This window comes from Salmo salar, chromosome 05 (genome assembly GCF_965601325.2).
Source record: "Salmo salar chromosome 05, fSalSal1, whole genome shotgun sequence".
Lineage (NCBI taxonomy): Eukaryota > Metazoa > Chordata > Actinopteri > Salmoniformes > Salmonidae > Salmo > Salmo salar.
In genome coordinates, this window is record NC_138295.1 from 38,774,329 (window position 1) to 38,794,736 (window position 20,408).

Below are 20,408 nucleotides of genomic sequence, written 5' to 3' on the forward strand. Positions count from 1 at the left end.
CTGGTTCTCTGTCTCTCTGTCTCTATGTCTGGTTCTCTGTCTCTCTGTCTCTATGTCTGGTTCTCTGTCTCTCTGTCTCTGTGTCTCTGTCTCTGTCTCTATGTCTGGTTCTCTGTCTCTCTGTCTCTATGTCTGGTTCTCCGTCTCTCTGTCTCTGTCTCTATGTCTATGTCTGGTTCTCTGTCTCTCTGTCTCTATGTCTGGTTCTCTGTCTCTCTGTCTCTATGTCTGGTTCTCTGTCTCTCTGTCTCTCTGTCTGGTTCTCTGGTTCTCTGTCTCTATGTCTGTCTCTCTGTCTCTATGTCTGGTTCTCCGTCTCTCTGTCTCTCTGTCTCTATGTCTGGTTCTCTGTCTCTCTGTCTCTCTGTCTGGTTCTCTGGTTCTCTGTCTCTATGTCTGGTTCTCTGTCTCTCTGTCTCTATGTCTGGTTCTCTGTCTCTCTGTCTCTCTGTCTCTATGTCTGGTTCTCTGTCTCTCTGTCTCTGTGTCTCTGTCTCTGTCTCTATGTCTGGTTCTCTGTCTCTCTGTCTGGTTCTCTGTCTCTCTGTCTCTGTGTCTCTGTCTCTGTCTCTATGTCTGGTTCTCTGTCTCTATGTCTGGTTCTCTGTCTCTCTGTCTGGTTCTCTGTCTCTCTGTCTGGTTCTCTGTCTCTCTGTCTCTATGTCTGGTTCTCCGTCTCTCTGTCTCTATGTCTGGTTCTCTGTCTCTCTGTCTCTATGTCTGGTTCTCTGTCTCTCTGTCTCTATGTCTGGTTCTCTGTCTCTCTGTCTCTATGTCTGGTTCTCTGTCTCTCTGTCTCTATGTCTGGTTCTCTGTCTCTATGTCTGGTTCTCTATGTCTGGTTCTCCATCTCTCTGTCTCTATGTCTATGTCTGGTTCTCTGTCTCTCTGTCTGGTTCTCTGGCTCTCTGTCTGGTTCTCTGTCTCTCTGTCTGGTTCTCTGGCTCTCTGTCTGGTTCTCTGTCTCTGTCTCTATGTCTCTATGTCTGGTTCTCTGTCTCTATGTCTCTATGTCTGGTTCTCCGTCTCTCTGTCTCTGTCTCTATGTCTATGTCTGGTTCTCTGTCTCTCTGTCTGGTTCTCTGTCTCTATGTCTGGTTCTCTGTCTCTCTGTCTCTATGTCTGGTTCTCTGTCTCTCTGTCTCTATGTCTGGTTCTCTGTCTCTCTGTCTCTCTGTCTCTCTGTCTCTATGTCTGGTTCTCTGTCTCTATGTCTGGTTCTCTCTCTCTCTGTCTCTATGTCTGGTTCTCTGTCTCTCTGTCTCTATGTCTGGTTCTCTGTCTCTCTGTCTCTATGTCTGGTTCTCTCTCTCTCTGTCTCTATGTCTGGTTCTCTGTCTCTCTGTCTCTATGTCTGGTTCTCTGTCTCTCTGTCTCTATGTCTGGTTCTCTGTCTCTCTGTCTCTGTGTCTCTGTCTCTGTCTCTATGTCTGGTTCTCTGTCTCTCTGTCTCTATGTCTGGTTCTCCGTCTCTCTGTCTCTGTCTCTATGTCTATGTCTGGTTCTCTGTCTCTCTGTCTCTATGTCTGGTTCTCTGTCTCTCTGTCTCTATGTCTGGTTCTCTGTCTCTCTGTCTCTCTGTCTGGTTCTCTGGTTCTCTGTCTCTATGTCTGTCTCTCTGTCTCTATGTCTGGTTCTCCGTCTCTCTGTCTCTCTGTCTCTATGTCTGGTTCTCTGTCTCTCTGTCTCTCTGTCTGGTTCTCTGGTTCTCTGTCTCTATGTCTGGTTCACTGTCTCTCTGTCTCTATGTCTGGTTCTCTGTCTCTCTGTCTCTCTGTCTCTATGTCTGGTTCTCTGTCTCTCTGTCTCTGTGTCTCTGTCTCTGTCTCTATGTCTGGTTCTCTGTCTCTCTGTCTGGTTCTCTGTCTCTCTGTCTCTGTGTCTCTGTCTCTGTCTCTATGTCTGGTTCTCTGTCTCTATGTCTGGTTCTCTGTCTCTCTGTCTGGTTCTCTGTCTCTCTGTCTGGTTCTCTGTCTCTCTGTCTCTATGTCTGGTTCTCCGTCTCTCTGTCTCTGTCTCTATGTCTATGTCTGGTTCTCTGGTTCTCTGTCTCTATGTCTGGTTCTCTGTCTCTCTGTCTCTATGTCTGGTTCTCTGTCTCTCTGTCTCTATGTCTGGTTCTCTGTCTCTCTGTCTCTATGTCTGGTTCTCTGTCTCTCTGTCTCTATGTCTGGTTCTCTGTCTCTATGTCTGGTTCTCTATTTCTGGTTCTCCATCTCTCTGTCTCTATGTCTATGTCTGGTTCTCTGTCTCTCTGTCTGGTTCTCTGGCTCTCTGTCTGGTTCTCTGTCTCTGTCTCTATGTCTCTATGTCTGGTTCTCCGTCTCTCTGTCTCTGTCTCTATGTCTATGTCTGGTTCTCTGTCTCTCTGTCTGGTTCTCTGTCTCTATGTCTGGTTCTCTGTCTCTCTGTCTCTATGTCTGGTTCTCTGTCTCTCTGTCTCTCTGTCTCTCTGTCTCTATGTCTGGTTCTCTGTCTCTCTGTCTCTATGTCTGGTTCTCTGTCTCTCTGTCTGGTTCTCTGTCTCTCTGTCTCTATGTCTGGTTCTCTGTCTCTCTGTCTCTATGTCTGGTTCTCCGTCTCTCTGTCTCTCTGTCTCTATGTCTGTCTCTCTGTCTCTCTGTCTCTATGTCTGGTTCTCCGTCTCTCTGTCTCTCTGTCTCTATGTCTGTCTCTCTGTCTCTCTGTCTCTATGTCTGGTTCTCTGTCTCTCTGTCTCTCTGTCTGGTTCTCTGGTTCTCTGTCTCTATGTCTGGTTCTCTGTCTCTCTGTCTCTATGTCTGGTTCTCTGTCTCTCTGTCTCTATGTCTGGTTCTCTGTCTCTCTGTCTCTCTGTCTCTATGTCTGGTTCTCTGTCTCTATGTCTGGTTCTCTCTCTCTCTGTCTCTATGTCTGGTTCTCTGTCTCTCTGTCTCTATGTCTGGTTCTCTGTCTCTCTGTCTCTATGTCTGGTTCTCTCTCTCTCTGTCTCTATGTCTGGTTCTCTGTCTCTCTGTCTCTATGTCTGGTTCTCTGTCTCTCTGTCTCTATGTCTGGTTCTCTGTCTCTCTGTCTCTGTGTCTCTGTCTCTGTCTCTATGTCTGGTTCTCTGTCTCTCTGTCTCTATGTCTGGTTCTCCGTCTCTCTGTCTCTGTCTCTATGTCTATGTCTGGTTCTCTGGTTCTCTGTCTCTATGTCTGGTTCTCTGTCTCTCTGTCTCTATGTCTGGTTCTCTGTCTCTCTGTCTCTATGTCTGGTTCTCTGTCTCTCTGTCTCTATGTCTGGTTCTCTGTCTCTCTGTCTCTATGTCTGGTTCTCTGTCTCTCTGTCTCTATGTCTGGTTCTCTGTCTCTATGTCTGGTTCTCTATGTCTGGTTCTCCATCTCTCTGTCTCTATGTCTATGTCTGGTTCTCTGTCTCTCTGTCTGGTTCTCTGGCTCTCTGTCTGGTTCTCTGTCTCTCTGTCTGGTTCTCTGGCTCTCTGTCTGGTTCTCTGTCTCTGTCTCTATGTCTCTATGTCTGGTTCTCTGTCTCTATGTCTCTATGTCTGGTTCTCCGTCTCTCTGTCTCTGTCTCTATGTCTATGTCTGGTTCTCTGTCTCTCTGTCTGGTTCTCTGTCTCTATGTCTGGTTCTCTGTCTCTCTGTCTCTATGTCTGGTTCTCTGTCTCTCTGTCTCTATGTCTGGTTCTCTGTCTCTCTGTCTCTCTGTCTCTATGTCTGGTTCTCTGTCTCTATGTCTGGTTCTCTCTCTCTCTGTCTCTATGTCTGGTTCTCTGTCTCTCTGTCTCTATGTCTGGTTCTCTGTCTCTCTGTCTCTATGTCTGGTTCTCTCTCTCTCTGTCTCTATGTCTGGTTCTCTGTCTCTCTGTCTCTATGTCTGGTTCTCTGTCTCTCTGTCTCTATGTCTGGTTCTCTGTCTCTCTGTCTCTGTGTCTCTGTCTCTGTCTCTATGTCTGGTTCTCTGTCTCTCTGTCTCTATGTCTGGTTCTCCGTCTCTCTGTCTCTGTCTCTATGTCTATGTCTGGTTCTCTGTCTCTCTGTCTCTATGTCTGGTTCTCTGTCTCTCTGTCTCTATGTCTGGTTCTCTGTCTCTCTGTCTCTCTGTCTGGTTCTCTGGTTCTCTGTCTCTATGTCTGTCTCTCTGTCTCTATGTCTGGTTCTCCGTCTCTCTGTCTCTCTGTCTCTATGTCTGGTTCTCTGTCTCTCTGTCTCTCTGTCTGGTTCTCTGGTTCTCTGTCTCTATGTCTGGTTCTCTGTCTCTCTGTCTCTATGTCTGGTTCTCTGTCTCTCTGTCTCTCTGTCTCTATGTCTGGTTCTCTGTCTCTCTGTCTCTGTGTCTCTGTCTCTGTCTCTATGTCTGGTTCTCTGTCTCTCTGTCTGGTTCTCTGTCTCTCTGTCTCTGTGTCTCTGTCTCTGTCTCTATGTCTGGTTCTCTGTCTCTATGTCTGGTTCTCTGTCTCTCTGTCTGGTTCTCTGTCTCTCTGTCTGGTTCTCTGTCTCTCTGTCTCTATGTCTGGTTCTCCGTCTCTCTGTCTCTATGTCTGGTTCTCTGTCTCTCTGTCTCTATGTCTGGTTCTCTGTCTCTCTGTCTCTATGTCTGGTTCTCTGTCTCTCTGTCTCTATGTCTGGTTCTCTGTCTCTCTGTCTCTATGTCTGGTTCTCTGTCTCTATGTCTGGTTCTCTATGTCTGGTTCTCCATCTCTCTGTCTCTATGTCTATGTCTGGTTCTCTGTCTCTCTGTCTGGTTCTCTGGCTCTCTGTCTGGTTCTCTGTCTCTCTGTCTGGTTCTCTGGCTCTCTGTCTGGTTCTCTGTCTCTGTCTCTATGTCTCTATGTCTGGTTCTCTGTCTCTATGTCTCTATGTCTGGTTCTCCGTCTCTCTGTCTCTGTCTCTATGTCTATGTCTGGTTCTCTGTCTCTCTGTCTGGTTCTCTGTCTCTATGTCTGGTTCTCTGTCTCTCTGTCTCTATGTCTGGTTCTCTGTCTCTCTGTCTCTATGTCTGGTTCTCTGTCTCTCTGTCTCTCTGTCTCTCTGTCTCTATGTCTGGTTCTCTGTCTCTATGTCTGGTTCTCTCTCTCTCTGTCTCTATGTCTGGTTCTCTGTCTCTCTGTCTCTATGTCTGGTTCTCTGTCTCTCTGTCTCTATGTCTGGTTCTCTCTCTCTCTGTCTCTATGTCTGGTTCTCTGTCTCTCTGTCTCTATGTCTGGTTCTCTGTCTCTCTGTCTCTATGTCTGGTTCTCTGTCTCTCTGTCTCTGTGTCTCTGTCTCTGTCTCTATGTCTGGTTCTCTGTCTCTCTGTCTCTATGTCTGGTTCTCCGTCTCTCTGTCTCTGTCTCTATGTCTATGTCTGGTTCTCTGTCTCTCTGTCTCTATGTCTGGTTCTCTGTCTCTCTGTCTCTATGTCTGGTTCTCTGTCTCTCTGTCTCTCTGTCTGGTTCTCTGGTTCTCTGTCTCTATGTCTGTCTCTCTGTCTCTATGTCTGGTTCTCCGTCTCTCTGTCTCTCTGTCTCTATGTCTGGTTCTCTGTCTCTCTGTCTCTCTGTCTGGTTCTCTGGTTCTCTGTCTCTATGTCTGGTTCTCTGTCTCTCTGTCTCTATGTCTGGTTCTCTGTCTCTCTGTCTCTCTGTCTCTATGTCTGGTTCTCTGTCTCTCTGTCTCTGTGTCTCTGTCTCTGTCTCTATGTCTGGTTCTCTGTCTCTCTGTCTGGTTCTCTGTCTCTCTGTCTGGTTCTCTGTCTCTCTGTCTCTATGTCTGGTTCTCCGTCTCTCTGTCTCTGTCTCTATGTCTATGTCTGGTTCTCTGGTTCTCTGTCTCTATGTCTGGTTCTCTGTCTCTCTGTCTCTATGTCTGGTTCTCTGTCTCTCTGTCTCTATGTCTGGTTCTCTGTCTCTCTGTCTCTATGTCTGGTTCTCTGTCTCTCTGTCTCTATGTCTGGTTCTCTGTCTCTATGTCTGGTTCTCTATTTCTGGTTCTCCATCTCTCTGTCTCTATGTCTATGTCTGGTTCTCTGTCTCTCTGTCTGGTTCTCTGGCTCTCTGTCTGGTTCTCTGTCTCTGTCTCTATGTCTCTATGTCTGGTTCTCCGTCTCTCTGTCTCTGTCTCTATGTCTATGTCTGGTTCTCTGTCTCTCTGTCTGGTTCTCTGTCTCTCTGTCTGGTTCTCTGTCTCTCTGTCTCTATGTCTGGTTCTCTGTCTCTCTGTCTCTCTGTCTCTCTGTCTCTATGTCTGGTTCTCTGTCTCTCTGTCTCTATGTCTGGTTCTCTGTCTCTCTGTCTGGTTCTCTGTCTCTCTGTCTCTATGTCTGGTTCTCTGTCTCTCTGTCTCTATGTCTGGTTCTCCGTCTCTCTGTCTCTCTGTCTCTATGTCTGTCTCTCTGTCTCTCTGTCTCTATGTCTGGTTCTCCGTCTCTCTGTCTCTCTGTCTCTATGTCTGTCTCTCTGTCTCTCTGTCTCTATGTCTGGTTCTCTGTCTCTCTGTCTCTCTGTCTGGTTCTCTGGTTCTCTGTCTCTATGTCTGGTTCTCTGTCTCTCTGTCTCTCTGTCTGGTTCTCTGTCTCTCTGTCTCTATGTCTGGTTCTCTGTCTCTCTGTCTCTCTGTCTCTATGTCTGGTTCTCTGTCTCTCTGTCTCTGTGTCTCTGTCTCTGTCTCTATGTCTGGTTCTCTGTCTCTCTGTCTGGTTCTCTGTCTCTCTGTCTCTATGTCTGGTTCTCCGTCTCTCTGTCTCTGTCTCTATGTCTATGTCTGGTTCTCTGGTTCTCTGTCTCTATGTCTGGTTCTCTGTCTCTCTGTCTCTATCTCTGGTTCTCTGTCTCTCTGTCTCTATGTCTGGTTCTCTGTCTCTCTGTCTCTATGTCTGGTTCTCTGTCTCTCTGTCTCTATGTCTGGTTCTCTGTCTCTATGTCTGGTTCTCTATGTCTGGTTCTCCATCTCTCTGTCTCTATGTCTATGTCTGGTTCTCTGTCTCTCTGTCTGGTTCTCTGGCTCTCTGTCTGGTTCTCTGTCTCTCTGTCTGGTTCTCTGGCTCTCTGTCTGGTTCTCTGTCTCTGTCTCTATGTCTCTATGTCTGGTTCTCTGTCTCTATGTCTCTATGTCTGGTTCTCTGTCTCTCTGTCTGGTTCTCTGTCTCTATGTCTGGTTCTCTGTCTCTCTGTCTCTATGTCTGGTTCTCTGTCTCTCTGTCTGGTTCTCTGTCTCTCTGTCTCTGTGTCTCTGTCTCTGTCTCTATGTCTGGTTCTCTGTCTCTATGTCTGGTTCTCTGTCTCTCTGTCTGGTTCTCTGTCTCTCTGTCTGGTTCTCTGTCTCTCTGTCTCTATGTCTGGTTCTCAGTCTCTCTGTCTCTGTCTCTATGTCTATGTCTGGTTCTCTGGTTCTCTGTCTCTATGTCTGGTTCTCTGTCTCTCTGTCTCTATGTCTGGTTCTCTGTCTCTCTGTCTCTATGTCTGGTTCTCTGTCTCTCTGTCTCTATGTCTGGTTCTCTGTCTCTCTGTCTCTATGTCTGGTTCTCTGTCTCTCTGTCTCTATGTCTGGTTCTCTGTCTCTATGTCTGGTTCTCTATGTCTGGTTCTCCATCTCTCTGTCTCTATGTCTATGTCTGGTTCTCTGTCTCTCTGTCTGGTTCTCTGGCTCTCTGTCTGGTTCTCTGTCTCTCTGTCTGGTTCTCTGGCTCTCTGTCTGGTTCTCTGTCTCTGTCTCTATGTCTCTATGTCTGGTTCTCTGTCTCTATGTCTCTATGTCTGGTTCTCCGTCTCTCTGTCTCTGTCTCTATGTCTATGTCTGGTTCTCTGTCTCTCTGTCTGGTTCTCTGTCTCTATGTCTGGTTCTCTGTCTCTCTGTCTCTATGTCTGGTTCTCTGTCTCTCTGTCTCTATGTCTGGTTCTCTGTCTCTCTGTCTCTCTGTCTCTATGTCTGGTTCTCTGTCTCTATGTCTGGTTCTCTCTCTCTCTGTCTCTATGTCTGGTTCTCTGTCTCTCTGTCTCTATGTCTGGTTCTCTGTCTCTCTGTCTCTATGTCTGGTTCTCTCTCTCTCTGTCTCTATGTCTGGTTCTCTGTCTCTCTGTCTCTATGTCTGGTTCTCTGTCTCTCTGTCTCTATGTCTGGTTCTCTGTCTCTCTGTCTCTGTGTCTCTGTCTCTGTCTCTATGTCTGGTTCTCTGTCTCTCTGTCTCTATGTCTGGTTCTCCGTCTCTCTGTCTCTGTCTCTATGTCTATGTCTGGTTCTCTGTCTCTCTGTCTCTATGTCTGGTTCTCTGTCTCTCTGTCTCTATGTCTGGTTCTCTGTCTCTCTGTCTCTCTGTCTGGTTCTCTGGTTCTCTGTCTCTATGTCTGTCTCTCTGTCTCTATGTCTGGTTCTCCGTCTCTCTGTCTCTCTGTCTCTATGTCTGGTTCTCTGTCTCTCTGTCTCTCTGTCTGGTTCTCTGGTTCTCTGTCTCTATGTCTGGTTCTCTGTCTCTCTGTCTCTATGTCTGGTTCTCTGTCTCTCTGTCTCTCTGTCTCTATGTCTGGTTCTCTGTCTCTCTGTCTCTGTGTCTCTGTCTCTGTCTCTATGTCTGGTTCTCTGTCTCTCTGTCTGGTTCTCTGTCTCTCTGTCTCTGTGTCTCTGTCTCTGTCTCTATGTCTGGTTCTCTGTCTCTATGTCTGGTTCTCTGTCTCTCTGTCTGGTTCTCTGTCTCTCTGTCTGGTTCTCTGTCTCACTGTCTCTATGTCTGGTTCTCCGTCTCTCTGTCTCTGTCTCTATGTCTATGTCTGGTTCTCTGGTTCTCTGTCTCTATGTCTGGTTCTCTGTCTCTCTGTCTCTATGTCTGGTTCTCTGTCTCTCTGTCTCTATGTCTGGTTCTCTGTCTCTCTGTCTCTATGTCTGGTTCTCTGTCTCTCTGTCTCTATGTCTGGTTCTCTGTCTCTATGTCTGGTTCTCTATGTCTGGTTCTCCATCTCTCTGTCTCTATGTCTATGTCTGGTTCTCTGTCTCTCTGTCTGGTTCTCTGGCTCTCTGTCTGGTTCTCTGTCTCTCTGTCTGGTTCTCTGGCTCTCTGTCTGGTTCTCTGTCTCTGTCTCTATGTCTCTATGTCTGGTTCTCTGTCTCTATGTCTCTATGTCTGGTTCTCCGTCTCTCTGTCTCTGTCTCTATGTCTATGTCTGGTTCTCTGTCTCTCTGTCTGGTTCTCTGTCTCTATGTCTGGTTCTCTGTCTCTATGTCTCTATGTCTGGTTCTCCGTCTCTCTGTCTCTGTCTCTATGTCTATGTCTGGTTCTCTGTCTCTATGTCTGGTTCTCTGTCTCTCTGTCTCTCTGTCTCTCTGTCTCTATGTCTGGTTCTCTGTCTCTCTGTCTCTATGTCTGGTTCTCTGTCTCTCTGTCTGGTTCTCTGTCTCTCTGTCTCTATGTCTGGTTCTCTGTCTCTCTGTCTCTATGTCTGGTTCTCCGTCTCTCTGTCTCTCTGTCTCTATGTCTGTCTCTCTGTCTCTCTGTCTCTATGTCTGGTTCTCTGTCTCTCTGTCTCTCTGTCTGGTTCTCTGGTTCTCTGTCTCTATGTCTGGTTCTCTGTCTCTCTGTCTCTCTGTCTGGTTCTCTGTCTCTCTGTCTCTATGTCTGGTTCTCTGTCTCTCTGTCTCTCTGTCTCTATGTCTGGTTCTCTGTCTCTCTGTCTCTTTGTCTCTGTCTCTGTCTCTATGTCTGGTTCTCTGTCTCTCTGTCTTGTTCTCTGTCTCTCTGTCTCTATGTCTGGTTCTCCGTCTCTCTGTCTCTATGTCTGGTTCTCTGTCTCTCTGTCTCTATGTCTGGTTCTCTGTCTCTCTGTCTCTATGTCTGGTTCTCTGTCTCTCTGTCTCTATGTCTGGTTCTCTGTCTCTCTGTCTCTATGTCTGGTTCTCTGTCTCTATGTCTGGTTCTCTATGTCTGGTTCTCCATCTCTCTGTCTCTATGTCTATGTCTGGTTCTCTGTCTCTCTGTCTGGTTCTCTGGCTCTCTGTCTGGTTCTCTGTCTCTCTGTCTGGTTCTCTGGCTCTCTGTCTGGTTCTCTGTCTCTGTCTCTATGTCTCTATGTCTGGTTCTCTGTCTCTATGTCTCTATGTCTGGTTCTCCGTCTCTCTGTCTCTGTCTCTATGTCTATGTCTGGTTCTCTGTCTCTCTGTCTGGTTCTCTGTCTCTATGTCTGGTTCTCTGTCTCTCTGTCTCTATGTCTGGTTCTCTGTCTCTCTGTCTCTCTGTCTCTATGTCTGGTTCTCTGTCTCTATGTCTGGTTCTCTCTCTTTCTGTCTCTATGTCTGGTTCTCTGTCTCTCTGTCTCTATGTCTGGTTCTCTGTCTCTCTGTCTCTATGTCTGGTTCTCTCTCTCTCTGTCTCTATGTCTGGTTCTCTCTCTCTCTGTCTCTGTGTCTCTGTCTCTGTCTCTATGTCTGGTTCTCTGTCTCTCTGTCTCTATGTCTGGTTCTCTGTCTCTCTGTCTCTATGTCTGGTTCTCTGTCTCTCTGTCTCTATGTCTGGTTCTCTCTCTCTCTGTCTCTATGTCTGGTTCTCTGTCTCTCTGTCTCTATGTCTGGTTCTCTGTCTCTCTGTCTCTATGTCTGGTTCTCTGTCTCTCTGTCTCTGTGTCTCTGTCTCTGTCTCTATGTCTGGTTCTCTGTCTCTCTGTCTCTATGTCTGGTTCTCCGTCTCTCTGTCTCTGTCTCTATGTCTATGTCTGGTTCTCTGTCTCTCTGTCTCTATGTCTGGTTCTCTGTCTCTCTGTCTCTATGTCTGGTTCTCTGTCTCTCTGTCTCTCTGTCTGGTTCTCTGGTTCTCTGTCTCTATGTCTGTCTCTCTGTCTCTATGTCTGGTTCTCCGTCTCTCTGTCTCTCTGTCTCTATGTCTGGTTCTCTGTCTCTCTGTCTCTCTGTCTGGTTCTCTGGTTCTCTGTCTCTATGTCTGGTTCTCTGTCTCTCTGTCTCTATGTCTGGTTCTCTGTCTCTCTGTCTCTCTGTCTCTATGTCTGGTTCTCTGTCTCTCTGTCTCTGTGTCTCTGTCTCTGTCTCTATGTCTGGTTCTCTGTCTCTCTGTCTGGTTCTCTGTCTCTCTGTCTCTGTGTCTCTGTCTCTGTCTCTATGTCTGGTTCTCTGTCTCTATGTCTGGTTCTCTGTCTCTCTGTCTGGTTCTCTGTCTCTCTGTCTGGTTCTCTGTCTCACTGTCTCTATGTCTGGTTCTCCGTCTCTCTGTCTCTGTCTCTATGTCTATGTCTGGTTCTCTGGTTCTCTGTCTCTATGTCTGGTTCTCTGTCTCTCTGTCTCTATGTCTGGTTCTCTGTCTCTCTGTCTCTATGTCTGGTTCTCTGTCTCTCTGTCTCTATGTCTGGTTCTCTGTCTCTCTGTCTCTATGTCTGGTTCTCTGTCTCTATGTCTGGTTCTCTATGTCTGGTTCTCCATCTCTCTGTCTCTATGTCTATGTCTGGTTCTCTGTCTCTCTGTCTGGTTCTCTGGCTCTCTGTCTGGTTCTCTGTCTCTCTGTCTGGTTCTCTGGCTCTCTGTCTGGTTCTCTGTCTCTGTCTCTATGTCTCTATGTCTGGTTCTCTGTCTCTATGTCTCTATGTCTGGTTCTCCGTCTCTCTGTCTCTGTCTCTATGTCTATGTCTGGTTCTCTGTCTCTCTGTCTGGTTCTCTGTCTCTATGTCTGGTTCTCTGTCTCTATGTCTCTATGTCTGGTTCTCCGTCTCTCTGTCTCTGTCTCTATGTCTATGTCTGGTTCTCTGTCTCTATGTCTGGTTCTCTGTCTCTCTGTCTCTCTGTCTCTCTGTCTCTATGTCTGGTTCTCTGTCTCTCTGTCTCTATGTCTGGTTCTCTGTCTCTCTGTCTGGTTCTCTGTCTCTCTGTCTCTATGTCTGGTTCTCTGTCTCTCTGTCTCTATGTCTGGTTCTCCGTCTCTCTGTCTCTCTGTCTCTATGTCTGTCTCTCTGTCTCTCTGTCTCTATGTCTGGTTCTCTGTCTCTCTGTCTCTCTGTCTGGTTCTCTGGTTCTCTGTCTCTATGTCTGGTTCTCTGTCTCTCTGTCTCTCTGTCTGGTTCTCTGTCTCTCTGTCTCTATGTCTGGTTCTCTGTCTCTCTGTCTCTCTGTCTCTATGTCTGGTTCTCTGTCTCTCTGTCTCTTTGTCTCTGTCTCTGTCTCTATGTCTGGTTCTCTGTCTCTCTGTCTTGTTCTCTGTCTCTCTGTCTCTATGTCTGGTTCTCCGTCTCTCTGTCTCTATGTCTGGTTCTCTGTCTCTCTGTCTCTATGTCTGGTTCTCTGTCTCTCTGTCTCTATGTCTGGTTCTCTGTCTCTCTGTCTCTATGTCTGGTTCTCTGTCTCTCTGTCTCTATGTCTGGTTCTCTGTCTCTATGTCTGGTTCTCTATGTCTGGTTCTCCATCTCTCTGTCTCTATGTCTATGTCTGGTTCTCTGTCTCTCTGTCTGGTTCTCTGGCTCTCTGTCTGGTTCTCTGTCTCTCTGTCTGGTTCTCTGGCTCTCTGTCTGGTTCTCTGTCTCTGTCTCTATGGCTCTATGTCTGGTTCTCTGTCTCTATGTCTCTATGTCTGGTTCTCCGTCTCTCTGTCTCTGTCTCTATGTCTATGTCTGGTTCTCTGTCTCTCTGTCTGGTTCTCTGTCTCTATGTCTGGTTCTCTGTCTCTCTGTCTCTATGTCTGGTTCTCTGTCTCTCTGTCTCTCTGTCTCTATGTCTGGTTCTCTGTCTCTATGTCTGGTTCTCTCTCTTTCTGTCTCTATGTCTGGTTCTCTGTCTCTCTGTCTCTATGTCTGGTTCTCTGTCTCTCTGTCTCTATGTCTGGTTCTCTCTCTCTCTGTCTCTATGTCTGGTTCTCTCTCTCTCTGTCTCTATGTCTGGTTCTCTGTCTCTCTGTCTCTATGTCTGGTTCTCTGTCTCTCTGTCTCTATGTCTGGTTCTCTGTCTCTCTGTCTCTGTGTCTCTGTCTCTGTCTCTATGTCTGGTTCTCTGTCTCTCTGTCTCTATGTCTGGTTCTCCGTCTCTCTGTCTCTGTCTCTATGTCTATGTCTGGTTCTCTGTCTCTCTGTCTCTATGTCTGGTTCTCCGTCTCTCTGTCTCTATGTCTGGTTCTCTATGTCTGGTTCTCTATGTCTGGTTCTCCGTCTCTCTGTCTGGTTCTCTGGTTCTCTGTCTCTCTGTCTGGTTCTCTGTCTGGTTCTCTGTCTCTCTGTCTGGTTCTCTGTCTCTCTGTCTCTATGTCTGGTTCTCTATGTCTGGTTCTCCGTCTCTCTGTCTCTGTCTCTCTGTCTGGTTCTCTGTCTGGTTCTCTGTCTCTCTGTCTGGTTCTCTGTCTCTCTGTCTCTATGTCTGGTTCTCTGTCACTGTCTCTCTCTCTCTCTCTCTCTCTCTCTCTCTCTCTCTCTCTCTCTTCTCACAGACTCACAAGATCTTATAACTCGGATAACTCTGTAGTAACTCATTAAAACAACTACCAATATGTCATCTGTCAGCTCGATGTGCTGCAAGGCCCAGTATGTACTGTATATGCATGTGGTACCATGGCTGAATAAACCTGAATTCTCTCTCTATTGGACAATGTTCTCATGTGGAACGGTATTCAGATCCCCATATGATAGTCCATCCACTGATCCTTGCTGATGTTTATTGATTTCCCTTTTCCTCTGACCTGGGGCTCACTTGACAAATATTTAGAAATGAATTGACATATTATTAGGCAGGGAAAAGGATAGATTTCTAATAGAAGCTTATGACATACACGGACATCCCCACTTGTCTGCAGAGATACAGTTGTCCTTTCTATATGTAAACAATTATATCAGTCGCCGGCTACCACTACCCCTCCTATTCACACAGAGAGCAGACCCGCGGATATTGATGTCGGGTGCTGAGCCGTCATTAAACGCTTCTGTCTAGTTCCCTAGCAGCTGGTCACAGCAGGTGCCTTCAGAGACACAGTAAGCCTTAACCCTCAGGAGAGCACCTCACTGACAGGAGAGAGGGAGGCAGTACAAGACACCACACACACACTCCCTACGAGGGAGAATGGTGGTGACTCACCTCTAGTCTGTGTGTGTAATCCAAACCCAATTACTGCTCATCTACTTCCCTAGGAGACTCATATGAACACACAGTAGGTCTCTCTTGCTCGCTGACTCTAACTTTCTTTTCCATTGTTCCTTTTCTCGATCTTTCTTCAGTGCCACTCTCTCCATCCCTTCCCCTCTGTCTCTCTCTGTAAGTATCTTTCTCTTTATCGCACTCTCTCTCTCGATAATCAGGGAAATCAATGCTGCAGATCAGTTAATGACCGACTTAAAATATATATATATATATTCTCTCGCTCTAGCTCATCATTCCAATATTAAAATCCTCTCCCTCCCTCTCTATCCCTCCCTTATAGCATTTATATATGAACTTCCCTCCCTCCTTTCCTCTCCTCCCTCACCGTCTCCCTCGCTCCATCTATCGCTGCTATCTCTCAGGAGAGTGGTGCAGACAGACAGACATCTTTAAGTATTAAACTCACATCAACTTTCCTCGATCGTGCCTCTGAGCTGTATCCATGGTGACAGACGGGTAGCACCTCTGGTCTTAATCAATGTGATTTGTTTGAGTGTGTGTATGTGTAGTGTGTGTGTCTTCTCTGGTCATATGTATTGAATAGGGAATTGAACAGTGCAAGACAAGCAATTAGGAGCTTTATGACAACACGAGTGTCCATCACTCTCTATCAATTCTCTCTCTCTCTCGGCACATCCCGACTTGCATGTCCACAGGAAATAAAAGGTTAGAGATTATCCGTTCACCTACTCTGCATCTCACAAAGACACGGCGGTTGGACTCATCAGACCAAAGAACAGATTTCCACTGGTGTAATGTTCATTGCTCGTGTTTCTTGGCCAAGCAAGTCTCTTCTTCTTATTGGTGTCCTTTAGTGGTGGTTTCTTTGCAGGAATTCGACCATGAAGGCCTGATTCACGCAGTCTCCTCTGAACAGTAGATGTTGAGATGTGTCTGTTACTTGAACTCTGTGAAGCATTTATTTGGGCTGCAATCTGAGGTGCAGTTAACTCTAATCAACTGCTACCTTTGCAGCAGAGGTAACTCTGGGTCTTCCTTTCCTGTGGCGATCCTCATAAGAGCCAGTTTCATCATATGCTTGATGGTTTTTGCAACTGAACTTGAAGAAACTTTAAAAGTTCTTGAAATGACTGACCTTCATGTCTTAAAGTAATGATGGGCTGTATTTTCTCTTTGCTTATTTGAGCTGTTCTTGACCTAATATGGACTTGGTCCTTTACCAAATAGGGCAATCTTCTGTATACCACCCCTACCTTGTCACAACACAACTGATTGGCTCAAATGCATTAAGAAGGAAAGAAATTCCCAAATTAACTTTTATCAAGGCACACCTGTTAAGTGAATGCATTCCAGGTGACTACCTCATGAAGCTGGTTGAGAGAATGCCAAGAGTGTGCAAAGCTGTCATCAAGGCAAAGGATGGCTACTTTGAAGAATCTCAAATATAAACTTTTTTGCTTACTACATGATTCCATATGTGTTATTTCATAGTTTTGATGTCTTCACTATTGTTCTACGATGTAGAAAATAGTAAAAACAAAGAAAAAACCTGGAAAGAGTAGGTGTGTGCAAACTTTTAACTGGTACTGTGTATATGTTCCTATTTTCCCCCACGCTAAACTGGCATGGCTTACCACCAGGCCTATTTAACGCTCCCTCTCGTACCCCTCTCTCTCTATCAGTCTCATCCACATCCTCATCTCTCTCTCTCTCCACTCTTCACTCTTCCTCTCTCACAAAACATAACATCTCACTCTCTTTGGTTTTGCCCTCTCCCTCCTTCGCAGCTTGTTCTCCATGTCTGTGTGTCTTCTTCAGCTTATCCCTCTGATTCTCTCTCTCTCCTGTCTGTGCCAGTGGCCTGTTTCCCTTATTGTGCCCACACAAACAGGCCAGCCAAGAATCCTCCTCTGCTTCTCTCCTTCTCCCCTCTCTTCACTCCATACTCATTCCTCCTTTCCTCTTGCTTTTATCTCATTTGTTTATCTTCCTACTCTCTGTCTAATTTGCCCTCCTCTCTTTTCTCCTCTACTCTCTCAGACGCTCTCTCTTTTCCTCAAATAGACTCCGTCCTCCCTCTATCTTCTACTTCCTGACTCCCCCTCCACTCCCCCTCCTTTCCTGTATCTCTCCATTACTCTCCTCTCGTCTGGCAGTCAGGTCTGTACAGCAGTGTACTCATGCATGGCTGACTAGAACATAGAGACAGGCCAACTGCTTCTCCAGAGGTGCCTAGCTAAGAATCCTAATAACCTGCCGTGTGTGTGTGTGTGTGTGTGTGTGTGTGTGTGTGTGTGTGTGTGTGTGTGTGTGTGTGTGTGTGTGTGTGTGTGTGTGTGTGTGTGTGTGTGTGTGTGTGTGTGTGTGTGTGTGTAAGAGAGGAATAATACGTGTGCTTGTGTGTGAGTGAGTCAGTGTGTTGGGTTCTGGAGGCCAGAATAGTAGCCATTAGGGCATACAGTCTTCATTAGGCCTACTCCAGCTGTACCTTCACTGCCTGAACCCTCCAGCCATCCTCCAAAGAACCCCCTTCACCCTCTCCACAGCCCCCACTCAGAGTGCTTCCTCCTGGGGTATCATTATCACCACCACCTGCCTCCCTCAATCAGCACCGGAGCCATCAAACCTGCCCTCACTACCATCCTCCATCAAAAGCTGCCCTGTCTGTTAAACTCAAGAACACAGAGAGATAGCAGATACAGGCACGTACGTACGTACGTACACACACATTCACATATGCCTAAACCAACTGTTCTGAAGCATCATGCAAATTCGACCAACTTCCAATTACCCTCTGGACTTCCCCCTTTCCTGCCAACTCACCACACCTGAAATCACTCTGCTAATCAACATTCCGCTCCCATTCCTCTGGTATAAAGCAGCTTGTGTTTTCCTTAGTGTTTGGTGACATAAGGCGGCTCAAGTGTTTTCCCTTTCCTGTCCATGGCTGAGTTTAGACAGGCAGCCTAATTCTGATCATTTTTTCCCCCACTTATTGGTCTTTTGATCAATCATATCAGATCTTTTCACACCAATTAGTGAAAAAATATCAGAATTGGGCTGCCTGTCTAAACGCAGCCCATGTTGTACGTACCTGAGTTTAAGTAAGTGCCTTTTCATATGTTGGGAGATTATATAATGATAACTTCCTAGCCTGTATATATACACATACATACAGTACTAGTCAACATTTTGGACACACCTACTCATTCCATTTATTTTTATTTTTTTTAAACTATTTTCTACATTATAGGATAATAGTGAAGACATCAAAACTATGAAATAACACGTATGGAATCACGTAGTAACCAAAAAAAGTCTTAAACAAATTCAAATATATTTTATACACCCTTTGCCTTGATGACAGCTTTGCACACTCTTGGCATTCTCTCATGCAAAGCATCCCTAAAGATCCTCTATATCACCACCATGCTTAACCGTTGGAACAAGGTTCTTACCGTGGAATGCAGTGTTTGGTTTTCACCAGGCATAATGGGACCCATGTCATCCAAAAAGTTATACTTTTGACTCATCTGTCCATAGAACATTCTTCCAAGAGTCTTGATGATCATCCAGGTGCTTCCAGGTGCTTTTTGACAAACTTGAATCAACTTTTTCGAGGAGACGGGTCCCATTATGTCTGGCGAAAATGGTGATGGTTTGGGGAATTCTTTAGTTACCAGTGATGTCCTTTGTTCCTGTGTGTTATATTTTTCACATTCTCCTATTAGTTATGAGGCCCCACGGGCTCTTGTGTCCTTGTGCTGGGCCTTTGTTAGTTAGTTAATAACTGAATACCCTGAACTGGAAACCTTGTCCTCAACCAACATTCCTGTATCCTGACCTGCAATATCACTCCTCAACCTAGCCTAAGATACAGTCCAACCCACTCCTTTTCTTTACCAGGTAAATGATTCATGTATATTCCACCTGGAAAACGTTACTTCTGTTATTGCCTTTTCAGACTCCATCAGTAATTGGAGTTATAATGACCCCTTGTGGTGCCAGTAAGAACTTGTCAATGGTAGAATTCATTCAGAACAGCTCACTGGTTGATAGGTTACTATGAATTCAAATGGAATGATGTATCAACTGGAATCCTCAAAACTGACATCAGAAACAAATCCCAACTGTGTTTCAAGGTAAAGTCAACGCAGGCTGCGTTTAGATTGGTCTTCTGACCAATTAGATCAGCTCCAAAAAAAAGAGCTGATGTTAAAAGATCTGATGTGATTGGTCAAAAGACCAATTAGTGGAAAGAAGTTCAGTGTGCTGTGTGAACGCAGCCCTTGAGGGTACTACTCAGGCCTTAGAGTCCAAGACAGAGCCCTAAAACTGAATATCCGCTGTAGAAGTGATGAGTCCAACGTTTGTACCGGTACCGCCTCAGCAGACTGGTGGTTCTATGTGATCAGCCAAGCAGAACCCATCCCAGACTCTACCGTTCTACTTCACTACACACAGATGGAACAGAGGAGTTCTCTAACTCATAAAAAATGACTGACCGACTGACTGACTGACAGACTGACGGACGGACGGATGGACAGGCTGGAACCAAAATCCATTAGCAAAGTGACTGCGATGATTGAGGGGAAAGTTTCAGTTTCAGAAAGAGTGATAGAATGATCAAATGATAATGTTTCTCTAGTCTAAAGCGGTAAAAGTACATTCTGAGAGGAGAGGAGGGAAGAGGACTGTGTCTGAATGAGTGTGCGTCTTCTTTCTCTGAGATAAATATTGACAAATGGTTCCTAAACGTGCCTGCCACAGGATAAAGATTGATGACATCACTTTGCGACGTTGCTAAAATCAACAGGCGGACATTAAATGAAAGTAAATGTGCCTGTCATCACTGATGTGAAAGGACCAACAGGTTCCAGAAAACATCACAGTGGATTTCTACTGATAAACTGGACAGAGATGTAGCTAGACACTCCTTCCACCTGTCCTGTCAGAAGAGAGCTTTGAAAGAAAGGTGACCTTGTGGGATTCCACCAGTATCTTTCCTAAATAACATGATGTCACTTGACCCCTCCCCCAAAAATATGGGTTTCACTCATCTCACTAATCTTCCATTTGTGTGTGTTTCAGTGTGTGTGTGTGTGTGCCTGCATGCGTACGTGTGTGTGTACAGGATGTGTATTGTATTTTCTCACTCACGTGGTGAAGGCCGGGTTGTACTTGGCTCCTAGGTAATAAGAGTAGAGGTTGAACATGCCGATCATGAAGGCCACAAACACCATAATGAAGATGACCATGAACTTGAAGATGTCCTTCACCGTCCGGCCCAGGGAGATCTGGAGGGGGCCGAAGCTCTCGTTGGCTGGCAGGATGTAGGCGATGCGGGAGAAACTCAGCACCACAGCGATGGCATACAGACCTTCTGAGATGATCTGGGGGTCCGATGGACGCCACTTATTCCTGGCTGAGACAAACCGTAGGGAGAGAATATGAAAAAGAGAAGAGTGTGTGGAAAAGAAAGCAGACAGGTCACCCATGATAAATCAGTATTTGACGTCCATCTGAGGACGTCGGGAGGTGACGTGAAAACCGGTCACAAGAGGCAACATTGTGCGCTGCTAGGGTGTTGTGGGCAGGGATGGCAGATAATTGTACGCACCTGCCTCTGATTCCAAAGGTTGCAAGTTCAAATCCAGCGATAGAATGTTGTTTTTGAGATTTTTGTTTTAAGCCTATCCCATACCTTAACCTTTACCTTAACAATTCAGAGTTAATGCCTAACATTAAAGTGGAACAGACAGTATTTTAGCAACATGAAATCTGCTCATATACACCCGGTTTGATGTAGCAAAACTTGAAATGTTTTTTTTGTTTTTTTACATTGGATAAAAGTAGAGACACAGAGACACAGAAACAATGGGAAGGTAATTCTGCTTTCAAAGTTGATAAACTTGTAACCTCACTTTTGAGAAAATGGCCTTTGAATGTTATAGTACACCTACTGGAGACCTCTTCTTTGTCTACATCCAGTCAGCATCGTTCACACCCTCTTAAGCCTTAGCCCCGCCCATCTCTTTAAGGAGCGTTCAGAGCGCACACTGGACATTCTGGCCGAGGAGTAGGGTTGATCAAAGCATTCTGTCTTAACAACAGCAGTCAAGCACCCAAGCTAACTGGCTAACGTTGGCTAGCTTGCTAGCTACTTCCAGACACGAATGAGAGAACAGCTCACTCTGACCATTTTACTCGCTCTAGCAGAGCTGGTTAGGCTGTTTTTATGTTATCCAGAGCGTTGGTGACTGTAACTGTGCTGCTGGCAACAATTTAATTATGCTGCTTTGCCAACGTTGACTGACACTGCCCATATTCCACGGGTGTTGAGCGTTGAATAGTTATTCTGTGCTCAACAGTGAAGAGGCGACTCCG

At 46.1% G+C, this 20,408-nt stretch overlaps 1 protein-coding gene across 1 annotated transcript in view; it reads right to left on the reverse strand.

The window, feature by feature from the left end:
* LOC106604872 (short transient receptor potential channel 7) overlaps positions 1-20,408 on the reverse strand; it is a 74,191-nt gene that overhangs the window by 28,462 nt on the left and 25,321 nt on the right. The window contains exon 6 of the mRNA XM_045718219.2: positions 19,182-19,446. Within this exon, the coding sequence (XP_045574175.2) occupies positions 19,182-19,446 (265 nt within the window). The remainder of the gene's footprint in view (positions 1-19,181; positions 19,447-20,408) is intronic.